Consider the following 18,330-nt stretch of genomic DNA (forward strand, 5'->3'; position numbering starts at 1 on the left):
TTAAAGAGTTGTTTTCAAAATCTGCCACAGCAAACTGAGGGCCTGTGAAACAAAACAAAAAAGTGCTGTGATACAGATGGGCCCTTTGTAAGATTCATATATTTTGAAGTGTATTCAACAAGTTTTTAAAACCGCTTCCTGAAAAGGGGGAAAAGCATGGGAAATTCCCCTTGTTGATAAAGGACAAGCAGCTGATAGCAGGCGGGAAGTGAGTCAGGGTCAGCATTTAGCTGCATCTGCACACTGCTTTAGACTTGTTGAGGCAGGCAGTATTCCTACCTTTTGATGTGTGTTTGCTGGGGTTTGAGCTCTCTGTGACCATGTGTGGGTTTGCCAGATTTTAATCTTGCATGACCTCAGATAAATGCAACATTTCCCCTCCAGGAAAAAAACCCAGATTGTTGTGTACACACTGTGTCATTTTCCTGAAATGCAGCGAGGCATGTTGAACCCTTGCATTACTGTTTGTGGTTATGTTTTTGCTGATGACTGTGCCTGTCACTGAAGTGGACAGCTACATATTCACCTGGTATAATGTTATCTCAAGCATAGCATTTTTACCTTAAATAACCTGATTAAAATCCCTAAGGACTGCACAATAAAAAAAAAAAGTATAGTGTACTTATCTTGTTGATCATTATTTTTAAGAAAGGTGGGAGTCCTTATGAGGATGATGGAACGTTTTCAGAAAGATAGATTTTCTGTGAGATAATCAACAACTTCAAACAACTGTTTCAAACTTACAAATCTAGACTGATAAAGAAATGTTGTGTACTATAGAAATAGAGGATAAACTATCTTGCAAGTCCTACTGTGCATTCTTTTGAAGTGGAGGTAATTACTAGGTTGTATAAGTCCAACTTAATCGAGCATGGTTTTATACTGAACACTTATCATACTGTTTTACCTAAAACTGCACATTATCTTGTTTATTAATGTAGTTTCCAGAACCATGTGTCTGAATGTGTGTATTGAATCTAATGTGCAGATAACTAATTCTAGTGTCTTGAGTATATTAACCAGCTAAGCACATCTCGAAAGCTGCCATCAGAAGATTTTAATAAAGGTCCATGAAACTGAAAGGGGCCATCAGGACCTGTGGGAGAAGCTTAATGAAGGAACCAGATGTGATCTGGGACCTCTACAGTAAGCACTGCAAATGCTCAGTTGTAATCAAACAAACCAAAACACTCTTCACCACCAGGTGGCAGTCTGGCAGAAGGACTGTTAATGACACACACAAAAATAGTGAAATAGAGAGGGGAAAGAGGAATTATCAAGCCATTACTTTATGGGAAAACCTTAAACCAACGGAGGGGAATCATGCTCCTATACAAAGCATAAAAAACATCGCTGTGTGATCTGCTCCATAAAATCTTATTTTTCAATCCTTTTATTTTTTGCAATTTCCCTTAATGTAGGTAGAGTCAATCTTCTCCTCCTACATTTACAAACCTTGCTTCAAGGTTGGTTTTCAAACCACCTCCTGAGGCAGATATTTTATAGACAAAAAGGATCAAATATTGATGTTGTTCTAATTTTGTAAGACTGTTTGGGGAATAATTCATTGATAAGGGAATTAGTTTGTTTTATTGGTAGAACCCTAATGCTGTTTTATGGAAGGGTTTTTACACACGCTGTGAGCCCCTATAGCTGCTTGTCAGAGGTTCAGTGAGTGGGATGAAACCGATTCTGAAGGACTGTAAAAGACAATTGATCGCACAGTTCTTTCAGTCTCAGCACCTTTAGGTTAAATACACAGCTAAAGATGATAACATCTTCTGCCCCTGTGTAATTGCTTTGCTATACAGCAGTTGTTTTTCTCAAATATATTTAACATTATTACATCTTAAGATTCTGTGTTCAGTTGTTGCTTCATGCAAATGTTCCATCTGCTGCAAATTTCCATCCACTCATTTTTCTTTAACATCTTCCCATTTTTATTCACATCAGTTTGGATGTAGCCTCTCATTAGCTGCGATGCCAACTAGGAATTGATGTTCCCACATTTCTGTATCATAACACAGATGAGTCTGACACAGATGCTCCTTCAGCAAGAGAATTGGTGGCCTTGTTTTTATGACTGATTGCTTTTCATGTGAAATCAAACGTGCAGAAGAATACCAACATACATGTGATGGTGGATAGTGTTCTGGGGTTTACTGTATGCCATCATCACACTGTGGTGCTGTTTCTCTATGTTTGTGCTATCATTTCTTTCACCCTTAAAAGCTCTGAGTTGAAGTGTTTTTACAGCTGTTAACAAAACAGATGTTGCAATGTTAAATAAAGTGTTCTGACAAGACGCCTTGTTTTCTGTTGTGCAGCAGCACGAGAGGCACCACACTGCTTATTCATGATGCCTGATCAGAGCCCAGGTAGATCAAACCGCTACTCCATTTTAATGAAAAAGCCTTTTACAGGGACATAAATATCATGCGATGCATTTTCCCCTAAGCCTGCCCTGAAGGGAGTCTTTTAAGGATCAGAAGGTCAATGTCAGATAGATCTATTGCTAATGTATAGCGCTAAATACTGACCTCAACGTGGTTGAAACAAACCATTCTGAAAAAAATATTTATCCAAATGGAGGACACTAAGGTCAGGTAGAGTGAAGGTCACTGCTCTTTTGATAGACCGACATTCCAATTGTAGTATGCAATCATTTCCAAAGACACCATTACCCAAATTCCACAATGTAGAATTCCCCTTGCAAATGTGCAGCACATAACCTAATGAAATTAGTATAGCAAATACTTCACAACATAGAATACAAGGTTGCTACGCCCTAAACCTGGTTTTACTGCAGAATGTGAACATGGAGTAGTGGAAGGAGCAGCCCCTCTTCTTCCCTAAGGATCTGTGGTCAGCCCCCACAAGGACAGTAGTTCGCTGCAGTGTAAGGTCACCCCTGTTGTTCTATCGATACCTAAGCTCCAGTATTCCCCCCCCCCCCCCATTTATGTAGTTCTTATCTGAAATCTACTTCAACTTGATATTCAATCCTTCCCTGAAACTCAGCATCTTAGCCCGGGAAACCAGGCAAGCATGATAAGAATAGCTTCCAAGGTTGAATTACTGTTATACTGTATGTGAAACAGTCCCAATATTGAACCAGACTATTGATTAATACAAGCTTTCTGCACATTTCATGAAAGTGTGCATATGCGTATTGTATTTTCTGCTTTATGGATTTTAGACAAGCTTTATCTGAAAGAGAAGACTGAAATGAATCAGTTGGCAATGACCAATATTGAGTGTAGAAATGGGTTGTCAGAGCTGTGACAACTCTCGACTGTTATCTAAGAGCCACTCGCTGCATTATTGCAGCGGTAATGATAATTCTGACAGCGCTGCCAAGCTGCAGCAAGGTACCAATAGAAAGTCGAGGTATCTGGTGTTATAAGTGGGGTTTTTCTTGAATAATTACACAAGTAGAAATGGTGACTCATCAAAAAATACTGAATAGGTGGAAAGTAACATACTTATCATTCTTTCACAAACTGCTTGTAAATCACTGTTGTTATTATTAAATTGATAACGGCTATTAGCGCCTACCGTTAAACCTACAATAACTTTCTTTCCCTTTTGGAAAGCGGTAACGAGCTGTAAAAACAACACTGAGATCTTACAGTCTTGTAATATATGGCAAAACTTTAAAATACTGCTTTTTATTTAGACAACCAGCTGATATGCAGCATTCATTTGGAGTCGTGTTTATGGCCACCTTAAGAAGACTAAGTCCAGTATTCACTCTTTTAGATCTGTTTGTGTTTGGTCATATCTGAATATATCTTAGATCAGAAAAAGCAGGGTGCTACAGACAAAGATGAGAGTAGTGGGATAAAAAAACACTTAGCTTGCAGGCTGGGAAACAAACCAATGAGCTGAAAGGCGCTATAAACCCCAGCAGAGCTAAAAGGAACTGTGGATTCGGGAGGGGTTCATCATTTGTAATGACCCCTCTCACATACAAATTGTCATGTCATCCATTGCTAGTTTGAAAGTTGTTACAACCCCCACAGATTGATTGTAGCCACTTTTAAATGATTGTATGAGTTCAGCAGTGCACTTTGTACTTCACTATGCAACCATTTTTCTCCTAGAAATGTTATTCAGAAATTACTCAATTGGTTGACCAAATACGTAGAGGTGATAGATCGCTATTTAGATTATATTTGTTGAGTAAATTAAACTCTAAATTACTCTACAACACTTAAATCACTTAAAACCTGATTTTCTAGAGACAGGGCTTGATTGTGGACTCATTCCTTTATCCATGAAATACCATGTAATAAAAATATCACAAGTATGTATATTTCAATGTTCTATTTGAATACAAATGTAAATTGTAAAAAGCATTAACTGTAAAAGCACATTACCACATTATATTACACATTTATTCATCCTTTTTTCCCTTTGAATGTGTCTTATGTACAGTCCAACTGGCCTTTACACTTTGCAGGCAAATCAGGATACAGATGTTGTGGATTGCATTGAGTCGTCTGTTGTCTTTGCCCATCTGCACTTCAAATGTTCACTGCCTTCTCGTTCCCGAGAGACGCTTGTCTAAACGGCAATAGGGAATATTTTAGACTTAAATAAGAGATTGTCATCCATTTAAGAATTGTCAAGAGCTTTGAGTCTTTACAAGAGACGCAACAGAATTACTTTACATTCTCATACAATGTTTTTATGTCAGTGGCATTGAACATTGTTAAATGACTAATCTACAGATGCCCCAGTTTGGCATTATGCAAAATGTTAAACTTACAGTGTAGTTAAGATACTCACAATCTTAAAGTTGTCTTTTCCACTCCAGTCTTTACTAATTGAAATACTGAGTAAGGCCATGGAAGCCACTGTTCTTAGTGGTAAGTCATGATAATCACCAGTCAATGTAGCAGAAAAAAGGGAAAACACATCTCCAACAACCAGCTGCCAAGGAGCTGGATAAAACAACAGCTTTAAGTCCATCTTGTCTTTTTCCCCCACGAGTAGTCGTCGTCCTGCGGCTTCGAGTCTCCTCCACGCCACTTCTAAGAGGATAAACCTTCCCATTCCAGTTTCTTATCCCTGTCCATCTCTTTAGTAATGGATCAGCGCTGCTGGGACCACAGAGGGCTCCAGTGGAGAAGAATTAAGGGATTACAAAACCCTTCAAACAGCAAACACACACACACACACACACACACACACACACACACACACACACACACACACACACACACACACACACACAACTTCTTACTGCAAACATCTCTCCAATTTTGGCACTTGCTCTGCCACTGTTGTGCAATTAAGACCATGAAGAAGAGATGACCCTTCAAAGCTGTGCTGCTGAGTCTCATATTTACATTATTATTATTACTACATTCATATTATTCAGTCACTGCTAGTATCAACATACACACAATATTACAGTAAGATGAATCTGCTCTTTTGTGCGTATAAATGTTCTTTAACCGCAGGTTAAACATTTGGTAAACCAATTTCTGACCAACCACAATAACTTAAATTGCACATTTTGTAATATCCACTCCAACTGTTTGACCCTTAATGAACAAAAGTTAAAGCTTAATATCTTCAGTCTTTTACTAAGATAGCCAGTCGGTGTCAAAAAGACTTCCATTATTGCAAGTTAATAAATACCTTTTTTGTGCTCTGACCAAACCGTCAGTAAATCCACTCATCCTGAGATAAATTATCTTCTAGTATCTTGGATTTATGATTCATGTCACCTCAGCCACTAAAGTATTGTAGCGCTTCAGGCTCCTCATTAGATTACATTCAAATGAGGAGAGAACCAACACTTGTGCAGTGATCAAAACTTGTCAGCCTCTGATTAGATCCTTGGGTTAGACTGTGTTCTGCTCCAGTAAGGGTGGATGTTCTTTAGGATGCTGGGGAGGTTCATTCCTCTGGTCCTGTTGCTGCTCAGATAGAGGAGGTGGATCCGATTTTAGGATTCCCTTCTGAGGTTGAGTCGCTTGCTGTGGCTCTGGATTGGGCATCTCTTTCCTGTCGCTGGGCTGAATCTCCAAAGCTGGTGTATCTTTGCAGCAGAAGTACTGCTGCCAGATTTTCCTGAAGGCCGTGCGGAACTTCTTAATACGAAAAGCGTAGATGATTGGGTTGACAGCAGAGTTTCCGTGGGTGAGCAGGATGGCGATGTAGAGGAGGACTATGGGCTTCTCGCACTCAGGGCAGAAGAGTGTGATGCAGTTGATGATATGGAGGGGGAGCCAGCTAACAGCAAAGAGAAAAAGAACCAGAGCAAGCGATTTAGCAAGATTCAGCTCCTTGTCATAGTACTTGTTGGGGTCGGTGTGACTGGTGGTGAACTTCTTATTGTTAAGTTGCTTGTGGATCAAGTAGAAGATTTCTGCGTAGATGCCCAGCATGAGCAGCAGCGGAGGCAGCACCCAGCCGAAAAAGTTGAAATAGACCATGTAGTCCATGCTGATGACGTTTTCGAACTGGCAGGTGATGATGAGGTCAGAGCTGATGGAGCCGTTCTGCTGAAGGCGCTTCAGGTTGTTCCAGCCTAACATAGGCGTGAGTCCCACGATGAAAGCCACCGTCCAGCATATCACTACTGCCAGCCCTGCTCGCTGAGTTGTCACCACCTGCTTGTACCTGTAAGCAACACAGTATCACGTCAGCACTTTCTCTCACTGCGCTGTCAGGACATTCATGCTTTATTTTGTACTTCATTTCTCATTCTGTCAGTTCCCTTGGGCTGACAAAAGGTGTGATTCCAAAGGAGGAAATATCATTCAAACCACAAGCCCATGGATGTAACACACATTCCCTTGCTGCATAGATTTCCACTTTTTTTTCAACAAGACTGTGTGTGCAAACCCTTATCAGTTGACTTTGCCCTTTGCAGTAATGCTGCTTCTCATGCATCTTTTGTTTAGAGCAAAACTGAATTATAGTTCTCAAAATTATCTTAACATAATTCACTAATTTCTTACAGCAGTACAGTGGACACAAGCTAATGTTACAACAGGATTTGCAGGTTTGGCTTTTTATTGTTTGAATTGTTTGTGGATAGGAATCAGGAGGTAGAAAAAGGTAAAAGGTGAAGAGGCTGTAAAATCTTATCATTGCCTTTGAACAATGACAAAGAGAGACTCAGATACTTGCCCAGAGGCAGGGAAGAAGATATCTGATCCAGCTTGTGTTGCTCCCTTTGGAATTACTAAGGGTTAATATTTACAATGTCTGCCTTGGTAATTGTAGTGGGTATATTAGCATTAGAATAACCTGACCTTTGCTGAAGTAGAGTCTGAAGCAAAATAAAACCCCACAGTTTAGCCGAGAGCATGTGTTGGATTAGTGTTGATCAGGGATGAATGTGTTAAGGTCTGTTTCTGATGAACGGCAGATCATTATTCACACACTGAGCCTGCTCAGAAGAGATCAGATACTAATCTAACAGCAGAGAGTGTGGTGGGAGAAATAGAATATTCTCCCTCTTGATAACAAATAGTTGTATGGGTTTGGCAGAAACTCCTAGAATATTTGATTTAAATAACACAAGGGCTCATTGGTGTGAAAGTTGGCCTGGAAGGTTTTAAAGGACTAAGTAGTAAAACACTTAAATTCCCAGATAAATGCTATCATAAACCTGGGAGACTTAGTGGAGCCTTAGACAGGGGATTAACGTTTGAGGCATCACAGCGATATTCTCCTTAAGAATAAATTCCCCTCTTCTACTTAGCTTAACTTTACAGCCTTTCAACACCACATCTCTTTTGTTTCAGTCTGACAGTATAAAACACTGATGGCATCAAATAGAAAAGAGGGATATTGAATACTTGACCGCAAACCCAGCCTTTTTTTCTGCCCTCCAGAAACACAGAAATGTATTTCTCCTGTATACAACCCCACCCCTAAATGTACTAATCTTGTCACTGTGCTACTTTTCCACACATATCATCATCTCCAGGGACTAATTAACGCTGCTAGTTGATCAGATATGCCCTTAATAGCTGTCATGTCAGTAATTGTGAATCAAATCTATTTGCATACAAATGGGTTGACAGGATGGATGAATACTATTAAGTGAAACAAAGAGCCTTAAGGAAATTGATTCCCAGCAGCACAGCACTGGAGCTGTGACTGTTTCTAAAACATCATCATCAACACCATTCTTACCACCATGCACTGTTATATCCACGTGGCACAGATGGTGAGAAAAACCTGTGCTTCATGTTTGGGTTCTGAAAACTCATTACCTGATCGGGATCTTGACCCTGAGATAGCGGTCAATTGCAATAGCCAGTAGGGCCAGAATTGAACTTTGCGTCAGGACCAGCACCGTGCACGCCACGAGAAGGCAGCTGTAAAAGTGAGTTTGAAGTCCGATGCTGATAGTGATGGCCAAAGGGATGACGAGGGCTCCCACTGCAATATCCGCCAGAGCCAGGGAGACGATGAAACAAAACGTGGTATCTCGCAACGATTTATTAATTTTCACCGCCCAAACCACCATCACATTCCCGATTACGGACGCTAGTGCAATCACCACCTCCATTCCTATGTAGAGGGACTGCGTTGATAAAAGTGCCCCGGGCATCCTTGCAGATGAGTCTGTCCTTGATAAGAACAAGATTGATTTCAGTGAAGCAGCCCTATACGAGAAGCCAACAGAGCAGTCTTTGGCTGTTATTCTTTTGTCATAACAATATATCCCAAATTAGCTGTGCATCCACCAGTTTCAATTTTCTCACAATCTCCTGGTTACCAAATCGAATTTGGAAGGAAAAATCGAGTTATTTTGAGGTGAAGAAGCGCGTTAACCACCAGCCCATCAAAGCAGAGGGTTTTCCTTTGGAGCAGGTGATGTGGCTGTTGTGCGTAGCTCCTCTCTGTGGTCTGCTCCTCCACTTGGGTGAACGCACCTGCTCCTGGTGAGAGCCTGCAGCATCCTTTCCAGGCACTCCGACTTATCCAAGAGGGCGCCTCACCTTCATCTGTCCACGTTTTTAATGTAACAATGCAGGTTTGAACAAGGCAAATAAGAAGCTTTCTTCCGGCTCAAAGCGCGCACAGTTTGATCATTTGCGCAGGCGGGTACTCCCTCTTTCTCTCCTCTCGCTGTGCTTTCAGTAAGAGTGATAACGCAGTTGCCAAATATAGCTGTTTGGTTTTATCGCATTGTTTGTGTTCCTTTCAGATGTGCTGTCTTTGTTTCTATGACATGCATACTCATGCTTGGTTTCACTCGGTGTCCATATATATCCTTTGGCGGGTGCGCCTGCTTCATTTTCCATGCAGAAATAAATAAATGCAGTGCAGCCTTGCGCGGGACCGTCCCAATGAAGTCAGTTAGTGCAGAGGTGATTTGAACTCACTCTCTTTTTCTTTGTTTATGCTATGCACGCCTCCCCCACGCCCTTAAAAATGCTAATAGACCTTGCTCGGTTGCCGATTGTTCTGGCAGTGAGTAACGTAGATAACGCTATCGGAAACAACAGAGATAATATATACAACACGCTAAGTGATGAAGAACTGAATAAACAGTGGCACAATTATGGCTCAAACAATATGAGTCTCACTGTTTTCCTCATTTGCAAACAACATCACATTTAATTCAAAACACCTTAGAGAAGCATGAATCGGAACTACAAATAGATATCCAGGTCATTCTAAATATATTCATTGTTACAGACTTCAAAGACCTCCGCTCTGAGCCTTAGGCCAGCCCTATCCTCCACTAGCTAATGCAAAACCTATGACACAAAAACTGGAAAACTTATGACTGATTTAGATCTATTGATCAGCATCAAAAGGTTATTCAGTGGCAGGATCCCAGTGACACATACCCATCCTGTTGCTTTCTGACACCGTGACCTCTGAGCAGCCAAGCATTGCGAACACTGGGAACTACAGCATTGGCATCTTGTGCTCCCTCGCTGTGGTTCAAAGGCTAAAAGCAGGCAGCTGTGTGAGCTCTCTGAATATAGTGTCTTTTTTTCACATTGGATCAGAAATGACTGTATAGACTGAATGCAAAAGCATCACAGTACATTGGCCACTGTAACTCAGGTGTCCTAATATGGATGCAGGCCCTGTGTTTCGACTCAAATGTGATTCAATATGAAACAAAAACAAAAAAGGTAATACTTTCACGATGGGTGACCATATGTGATGGCAGGACAGCCAAAAGTCAGCTGGAGCTCCGCTGAAGACAGTTCCCATCTGTGATCAGCGTCATAGTCAGAGACATCTGTGTGGGGTATAGGGGTCAGCCAGCATACACTGAGGAAGGAAACAGCCATATGGTCTGTTTGCTGTGATTGGCATCAGACTTGTGGCATCATAATGAGCATGATAGTGGCGGTAATGCATGAGAAATAAAGCTTTATAGAGCAAATGGTGTAAGTTAATATAAGGACAATATGACTGACAATTCAAACAGATTCAAAATGTTTTTCTTTAAAAAAATAAGCTTCACCATCAAGCTTGCATCTCCTTCTTTCCTTCCTCTATTTCAATCAATGTACAAATTCCACTGTTAGATTAGATTGAGTTTATAGATCCTTAATTGAGAAATTGTCTCAGCAGCAGCATGTTAAAAAAACATTAAAGAGAGAACATATAGGAAATAACAATAGAAAGATACATATCTATAGTACGATTATCTTAATACAACACAATATAAAATATACAGAATAAGTATGAAATGTCATGTCTGTTATGTCAGTTCTTAGTTGAGAGAAGCAAAGGGATTCAAAAAGTGGCATACATCATTTCAGGCAGTTTTCTCATTGTGTTTATCCTTTTAGCAGCTTAGACTCTGGGAACACATCATGCTCAGCAAAAATCTCATAAAGCTGTTTGTGCTTGTTCACAGCCAGGGTTGTCAATGAGGACACATCTGCAACTGGCCACGTCTGAAGTATTAAAAGTTCCCTGTATCTCAAACTGACTTCTTAATAGCGTGAATTCCCTTTCTATGAAGAAGGGATACATTTGAATGAACAACCCTACAGTACTTCTATGACTAACCAATCTGCCATATCCACATAGTCAGAAAATGAGGAAATGCTTCAGTAAACCTTTGTCAGATTTTGCCATTTGGGCATGTGTGACCAGTTGAGTGCTTCATTCAGTTTGAGCAGATTTACTTTGATGCTCTTTTTCCTGCAAGTCCTGAATCAAAGACATTTCAGCAGTTACACATTTCTACAGTTTGTATGTGGCCCTCACACGGGTCAGGGTTTTTTGATTGCTGAAAAGAAAGCTTTTCAGTTGTAATGTTGGCTTCTTTTAATGCAAAAAACTTAATTAAACTTAGATCCTCTTAAATAGATGACATAATGGACCACTAATGGGCACAGGCACAGTGTCAAGTCGTCACAGGCTTGTAAAGCACATCACCATTTTTGTTCTGACACAGCCTCATCTCAATGGCTTTAAATGGATGGATGAAAACCAAGCACTGAGCCGTGTCTATATTTCAATGAGCAAAGACCTCATAGACATTTCTTCCACGGTGTCTGGTTAGCTTGCATTTCATTCAAAAAAAGAAATCCTGCCGATTAACTGCAATTGTGTCCCAACGGACAGTTGAGCCCGGCGCCGCCAACATTATTAAATCTGACAAAAAAACGACTTGGGACCTGTGCCTGTTAGCCAGAAGTCCTTTCAGGAAAACAGTTTTGCTATTACAAATAAGACTGGGCCCATTGAGGAATACATGGCAGTGTTGTAACAAGGGACACTCCAGTAAAAACAATACAAGATGGATAACCTTGGCTCTGTCACCCAGAAGACCTTACATAAAAATATCAGATAGGAGGCAATATGAGAACACTTAAGCACTCGATTTATCCCCTGGACAATTGAACAAGCACACAAACAGCCTTAAGTATTATAGCCACTGGGAAACGGAATGGCCCTCTGTAATTTAAATGGAAATTCTCCAGAAAGTGGTGCATTACAGGGAAAAATACAGAACTGTAATACTAATCTCTTCCCTGAAAGCTATTAGTCCTCACATCCATGCAGCAATTAACTTGTTTTTTATAACACAATTAATATAAATATTACAAGATTAAAGTTAATGATATTGTTTGCGGTCATAGAGTGAGATCATCTTGGCATAATGTATGCCTCATGAATAAATTATTTCTTAGTATTGAACAGGTGACAAGCTGATTTTATTGCAGGACAAAGGCAGTCGTCATAATTAAATGTAACATCCATGTTACCCAGATTTAAGCTGCATTTTACAAAAAGCAGTTAAGTAAGTCTGCTTCTAATAAAGAACATACTTATCCGGAGGACATAATCTTAAAATGTACATGAAAAGTATTTTGTTATGCTTGGATTTTCTTCTTTTGTCAGAGAAAACAACCTTGTGGTTATACTGATTTTGGTGTAAGAGCTCCTCTCAGAGCTGCCAGCTGGCTGACACACATCATCTTGCCTACTAGTCGCCCGGTGTGGCCGTGAAATTAACCACTAAGCACACTTTAAGCTTCAGCTGACAAGGTGAAAATGAAAAATATCAACAGTTAGTCCAGCAGCTTGCTGCCTGGACTCAAACAGAGAGTTCCCCCTGAAGGGGTTTTTGCATGTGTGAGTCTTTCAATTTAGCCTGCTGAGGGTTTTTTACTGGCAGGGCCAAAGAAAGGAGTTTGTAAATGCTGGGGTTGTGAATGATTGATCGTGTATAATGTTAAAATGTGTTTACCCATTCAGCTTTACATTTTTCAAATGTTGAATTATGATGGAAAAACAGCCAACCTCAGGCAATTGAACATTTAGAATTCTCAGAAAAAAAGGAGTTTCTAAGTTAATGCCACATAATGCCAATAAGCATAATCACATTACCTTAATGGTCAATTTGTGCCTTTTACACAGTCCCGACTGAGATGTACAGGTATGTATTGGAAAGCAGGCTAGCATGCACAAATTATGATTTCTATACGTTTTCAGGCAGGTTCCTCTTAAGATAATAATTACTTTTTTCAGTGGTTCTGTAATAGATGGAGCATTTCGGGGGATTCTCCTGTGTGTTTTTTCTCTGAATGTGTGAGTTAGTGTTTGTATGTCTGCTGATCTGTGAAGAGGAGAACCACTTCAACAGAAAAGCTAAACCCAAAACATGATCTCTGTAAGCAGCTCTCTCCCCGGGGAGAGCGCCTCCACGTCATTCAATACCAGCCCTAAATAAGATTACTGTGCAGAAAATACTGAGCCTCTGAATTTCCCACAGCTCTTCACTACATCAGTTTTCACATGGAAAAACAGACAGCAGCAAGTGCCATTCTCTGCCTCTCACAAAATATTTTAATATCCAGTCTGCAATGACCACACTGCACAGTAATGAACAGCTGATTAGTGCGAAAACAAAAGTCTCTTCCAAGGACGCTTTGCAGTAGCCTAAAACCAATATTATTGAATTAAAACACTACTTGAAGCCAAATGTGTCAATGTAAGTGATGAGCCTGCATCCTGTTTTGATTAAAATGGTTGACTTGACTCACTGTTGTGCTTTTTGGTGCTAATTTTGATATTATATAAATTGGCCACCCTTAACACTGTTTAGCCATTGCTAACAACGTGGAAAGAAATGTACGATTACTCTCAATTTCTCCTCATGGTTTTACCACATACCGAAAGGCCTCTGGATAATGAGGCAGAATATTCAGTGCCTCTTCACCGACATGTGCTCCTATTAATGCTGCACAACAGTAATTGGAAGCACTTTGACAGCAGCACATACAGTAACATGCCTGCCACAGATTGCACATGAAATATTGATGTTCTATATCATATCAGCTAGTGATTACAAATGTCTAATTTGTCAACAGAGTTGATAATTAGTGGGGCACAATGTGTAATGGCAGGTTCTTCTCATGTGCTTATTACTGCATAAACAAGTCTCCCACTAAACAATTAGATCCCCAAGTGAGAGGAATAAAGCTAGACCTGAATAGTTATGGCTTTCAAAACACATGTCAGCACTTCCCTTTGAAATCAGCCTATTTTTGTTATTTTTTTCCAAAGCGGTAAACTCTCTTGCATATTGAGGCAACACAAAGGAAACTGGTGGAGGGTCAGCGAAAGACAGTGAGAATATAATTAGATAAAGGAATAGGAGAGAGGCATCAGTTAGGGGCAGATGAGACTACAGATGAGAGAGTTAATAAAAGGAAATTGAGGGAGAGGTTGAAAATGTGTAGGTTCATGACAAACTCTAATCCATTTAAGAGGGGTGGTCAATTCCAAATCAAAGGACTTAATGTGGCCTCTGGTGCATTTCGCACTTCAGAATGTGTCTTTTAAAGTTGCAGCCTTTGTCAACCCACTTTGCTGTGATGTTCCTTTGAAAAGACGATTTGGAAAAGCTTGTCCTGACGAGCGAAAGAAACTAGGTCAAACGTGCAGTTTCGGCTCTCTGTGGAAGAGGTTCTGTGCTCAGCTTCTTTGATGTTGGCTCGATGATTTCGGAGGCTGTCAGGATTCAATGTTGCAAAAGAAAAAATTAATAATCAAGTCTAATTCTATATAGCAGCACACCAAACAAGACGCTCAAGTATTTAGGTTGCAAGGTTTGCATGTAAAAGCCTTAGTTTGAATCGAGGATTCCAATTATTATACCGCACGACCAATGTGGGCTGAGACTGTGCACTTGACTTGGTCTAACATGCAGTTTGCATGTAACTAATCAGACTCAGACAGACAGACATATTGTGGAGGTTGCAGATTAGATAGGATGCATTTTTTCCTCTCATTTATACAGATTTTTCTAACATTTTTGCCCATGATAAGTGTCTTTCTAATCATGTATTGCCTGTGTCATATATAATACAATGAATGTTGCTCTCTCAATGGGAACATGAAGTTAGGTCCCTCATTTCTGTGTTATATTAGCTGTGCATTGATTGGCAAGGCAGGCATTGCAGTGTTTGTTAAATGAGCTCTAGCGAGGGGGGAGGGAGGGGGGGTCTTAAGGGCATCCATTTGTGTTTTTGAGCAGAAAACTTACTGTAATTTCAAAAACAGAAATGCCTGTCCATGGCATCTGTTGTGAAGACTGACACTATATAAACATGTAAAACACAATGACTTCAATGACCCTCTGACCTCTTCTTTAGCACTTCAATCATGCATGTGTGTGTGTGTGTGTGTGTGTGTGTGTGTGTGTGTGTGTGTGTGTGTGTGTGTGTGTGTGTGTGTGTGTGTGTGTGTGTGTGTGTGTGTGTGTGTGTGTGTGTGTGTGTGTGTGTGTGTGTGTGTTGCATTAGCATGCAGGGATGGCCCTTGTGTTATTCACTATTCACTGGTTCTTTACCTTCAAACACAAACAACTTCTGTGCATTTCTTATTGTATGGAAAGAAAGTCTTAAGGCCAACATCTGCTCCTCCTACAGAATAAATGAGGCTGGGTACTTTTGCTTCAATGATGTGTGCATCATTTACATTGCATGCCAGCATGCATGGCTGGCTGCAGCATTTTTCCATTTCTTTCAATCGAGATAATCCCCTATACAGTATATACCAGCAGATATCTTGTATGTTTTTTTCTGAACCGTTTAAAATATCTAAAACTTCATGCAAACAATGTTTACAGCATCTCCTTACCTTAACTGCCTCCAGCATTGACACATCTCTATAAGATGCTTATTTTGCAAAAAGCAGTCTAAATGCTTTAATTTGCTGTATATGTTATCTGGAAATATTACAGAAAAAAATAAAAAAGCTGCATGGTCAGTTTGTACACTGACTTGCTCTTTAGCTTGGCAGTCAAAATGTTCATATAGACACTCTAGAAACCAATACTCACTTTGCTCTTTTATTAACATTGGACATCTCCAAGGGGTGAAATATTATATCTAATAGTTGAAAACAAATAACCAGTCCTGTCACTAAGAAGAGAAGGAGGTGATTTTCCCAAATTGCTTCCCCCAAAGTCGATTATTTATGGCATGTTCACCCTTTTTGAACGCTCAAAGAGAAACTGGAAATATGTTTCAATGGATCCCCTGCCTCTTGCCACTCTGAATTCCTTTCAAACCATCTAAGGCCCGCGAGGAGACGTGATAGTTTATTAATAAAATAAATCTGTGCACTCCATGGCCATTTGCCATTTCAATTTAAAAGAAATAATGCAAATTACAGTAAATCAATTGTTGGTTGGGGGATCTGGGATTATTAGGCACCATTTGGAGCATTTAGAGAGTGGTGTGTGTGTGTGTGTGTGTGTGTGTGTGTGTGTGTGTGTGTGTGTGTGTGTGTGTGTGTGTGTGTGTGTGTGTGTGTGTGTGTGTGTGTGTGTGTGTGTGTGTGTGTGTGTGTTTACACAAATGTGTGGTCTAAATATTGGAGCTGAGACAGGAAATAATTACAGAAATGTGAAATGCATTATTCTTGCTTGTGTGTGGATGCTGGAAAGAGCCAGGCAATAAGTGTTCTGCAACGTGAGCGCTTCTGTCACAGGGGGAGGGGATAAAATCCCTGTGAAATATGTGGATGCATTATTTACACTGAGAGGAGAATAAGTGTAGGCACCATTTTAATCTGTCATTTGAATTGTCATGATTAAATTATCAAGGCAATCATGAGTGTAGTGCACTAGGCATCTTTAAACTGAAGTAGTTTTCACAGGGTTTAGCCTTGATCGATTTAATATATAAAGGTTTTTTATGAGCTTTTAAATCCGTTCCAGGACAAATTGAGAAGATTGGAAATGATTGTGTTTAAATACAAGAATCAAGAGTGAATTTATCTTGACTGGCATTTTAATTATATTTTTGACTGATTTGTCATCCATCCATCAATCCATCCTTTTAAACAAGCAATCCAATCCGTTAATATGTACACCTATCCATCATCAATAGCTGTTCTTTAACTCCTGATTGATATTGATCCTGGCTGTTTTGTTTACAAATTGGGACTTACTTACTGCCAGTTTAATTAGTCATGACTTCCTTAATCTCTCCCCAACAATGAATATTTACCAACATGTTTGACACCAGGATAGATTGATGTGAATGTGCACAGAGGTTAAGTATACATACAGTATGTGTTGTCCGTTTTTGTATGTGCTACTTCCATATGCAGATTGCTTCATGGCTTTGCTTGTGCATAAGAAATTCTCTCTGATTACTACTTGACCCAGTGACCCTCAAAGAGCGTATGATGGCCATGCAAAAGCTCTTGATTAGATACTTTGTTTGGAGCTAATGCATTACTTCTGCACTGGTACATGCTCCCTCAATCATCCACCAGCCTCCTTGTGGGAATTCATGTTTGTTTCTATGGAAACAGATACCCATGTGGGAATTTATGCATTCTGAAATGTTTAGTTGGGAGAACATTAAAATGATATTATCACACAGACACAAACAAACTTACTATTTGTGGTGGAGTAAGGCTGAATGTGTTTAAGTTTGTGGTGGACAGGGTCAGTGGATGTTTAACACCTAGCAAAACAGATGAGACTGCTGTTGCAAAACCACCCAGTGAGCATGTTACCCCTCATTTACCCCAAATCCTTTTAACCCAGGCATCTGGACTATGGATGCAAACAACTTACATGTTGTTATGCATGGGCAATCCAGGTCTATTCATATACAGAAGTGAGGAGACTTGTGAGGATAAATTAGGAAAAAAGGAGAGAAGGCGCTCTGGGATCAAGTCCTCCTTTTTGCAGGTATAGGACCATTAAGGACCAGATGGGCTGCAGGTAAAGGAATAAGATGCCAGGCCAATGGGGTCATGCAATTGTGTTAAATACAAGACAAGTGATTAACAGGAGGTTAAATTATAATATTTGAAGTGTTTTATTTAGTGTGTTATATTCCTGTAAGAGTATTTGTTTAGTTGGCAGGGAGGAACTGGAACAGTCAGGACAGAGTGTTATTCAATTATTTATTCATTTTCAAGGTACTTTCTACTTTTGTTTATTTATTTTAGCTTATTCCACCTCCTTCCTCTATCCTGCTCTAGGCAAGCGCAAAATCTCTAGAAATTTGCTAGCCCACCGCTGGACAGGTTTGGGTTTCATTAACAGTTGACTTGAGAAGGGGAAATAAGTATGGGAATCAGGTCCCCCTTCACCATACTGTCCTCCATCCCCTGGAAACCCTCGTTGGCCATCAGAAACCAGTCATTAGGTGTTGCACCATTCTGGGGAAACGTTCACAGACGACGTAAAGAGATATCTATAATCAAGGTAGTTGAACAAACAAGCAAATAGATAAATGGAAACTTGAGAGAATAAAACAAGATACACCAGAAAAACAGGTTCTAAAGTGTACGTTTGTGTATGCACATGAAAATGTCTAGGTATTGCTGTTCTTT

The 18,330-nt window shown here is 40.0% G+C and overlaps 1 protein-coding gene across 1 annotated transcript; it reads right to left on the reverse strand.

The window, feature by feature from the left end:
• Positions 1–4,413: 4,413 nt before the first annotated feature.
• Positions 4,414–9,084, reverse strand: adora1b (adenosine A1 receptor b). Its single transcript, XM_063892958.1, has 2 exons — positions 8,247–9,084; positions 4,414–6,639 (listed from the first exon to the last, which is right to left on the reverse strand). The coding sequence occupies exons 1-2, from the start codon at positions 8,585–8,587 to the stop codon at positions 5,859–5,861; spliced, it is 1,122 nt and encodes a 373-aa protein (XP_063749028.1). The 5' UTR covers positions 8,588–9,084; the 3' UTR covers positions 4,414–5,858.
• Positions 9,085–18,330: the final 9,246 nt, after the last annotated feature.

This window comes from Eleginops maclovinus, chromosome 1 (assembly GCF_036324505.1).
Source record: "Eleginops maclovinus isolate JMC-PN-2008 ecotype Puerto Natales chromosome 1, JC_Emac_rtc_rv5, whole genome shotgun sequence".
Taxonomy (NCBI): Eukaryota; Metazoa; Chordata; class Actinopteri; order Perciformes; family Eleginopidae; genus Eleginops; species Eleginops maclovinus.

Coding starts and splice junctions, on each gene's coding strand:
- adora1b (XM_063892958.1), bottom strand. CDS start 8,587: ATGCCCGGGGCACTTTTATCAACGCAGTCCCTCTACATAGGAATGGAG. Junction 6,640..8,246: donor AGGGTCAAGATCCCGATCAG/GTAATGAGTTTT, acceptor TGTTGCTTACAG/GTACAAGCAGGTGGTGACAA.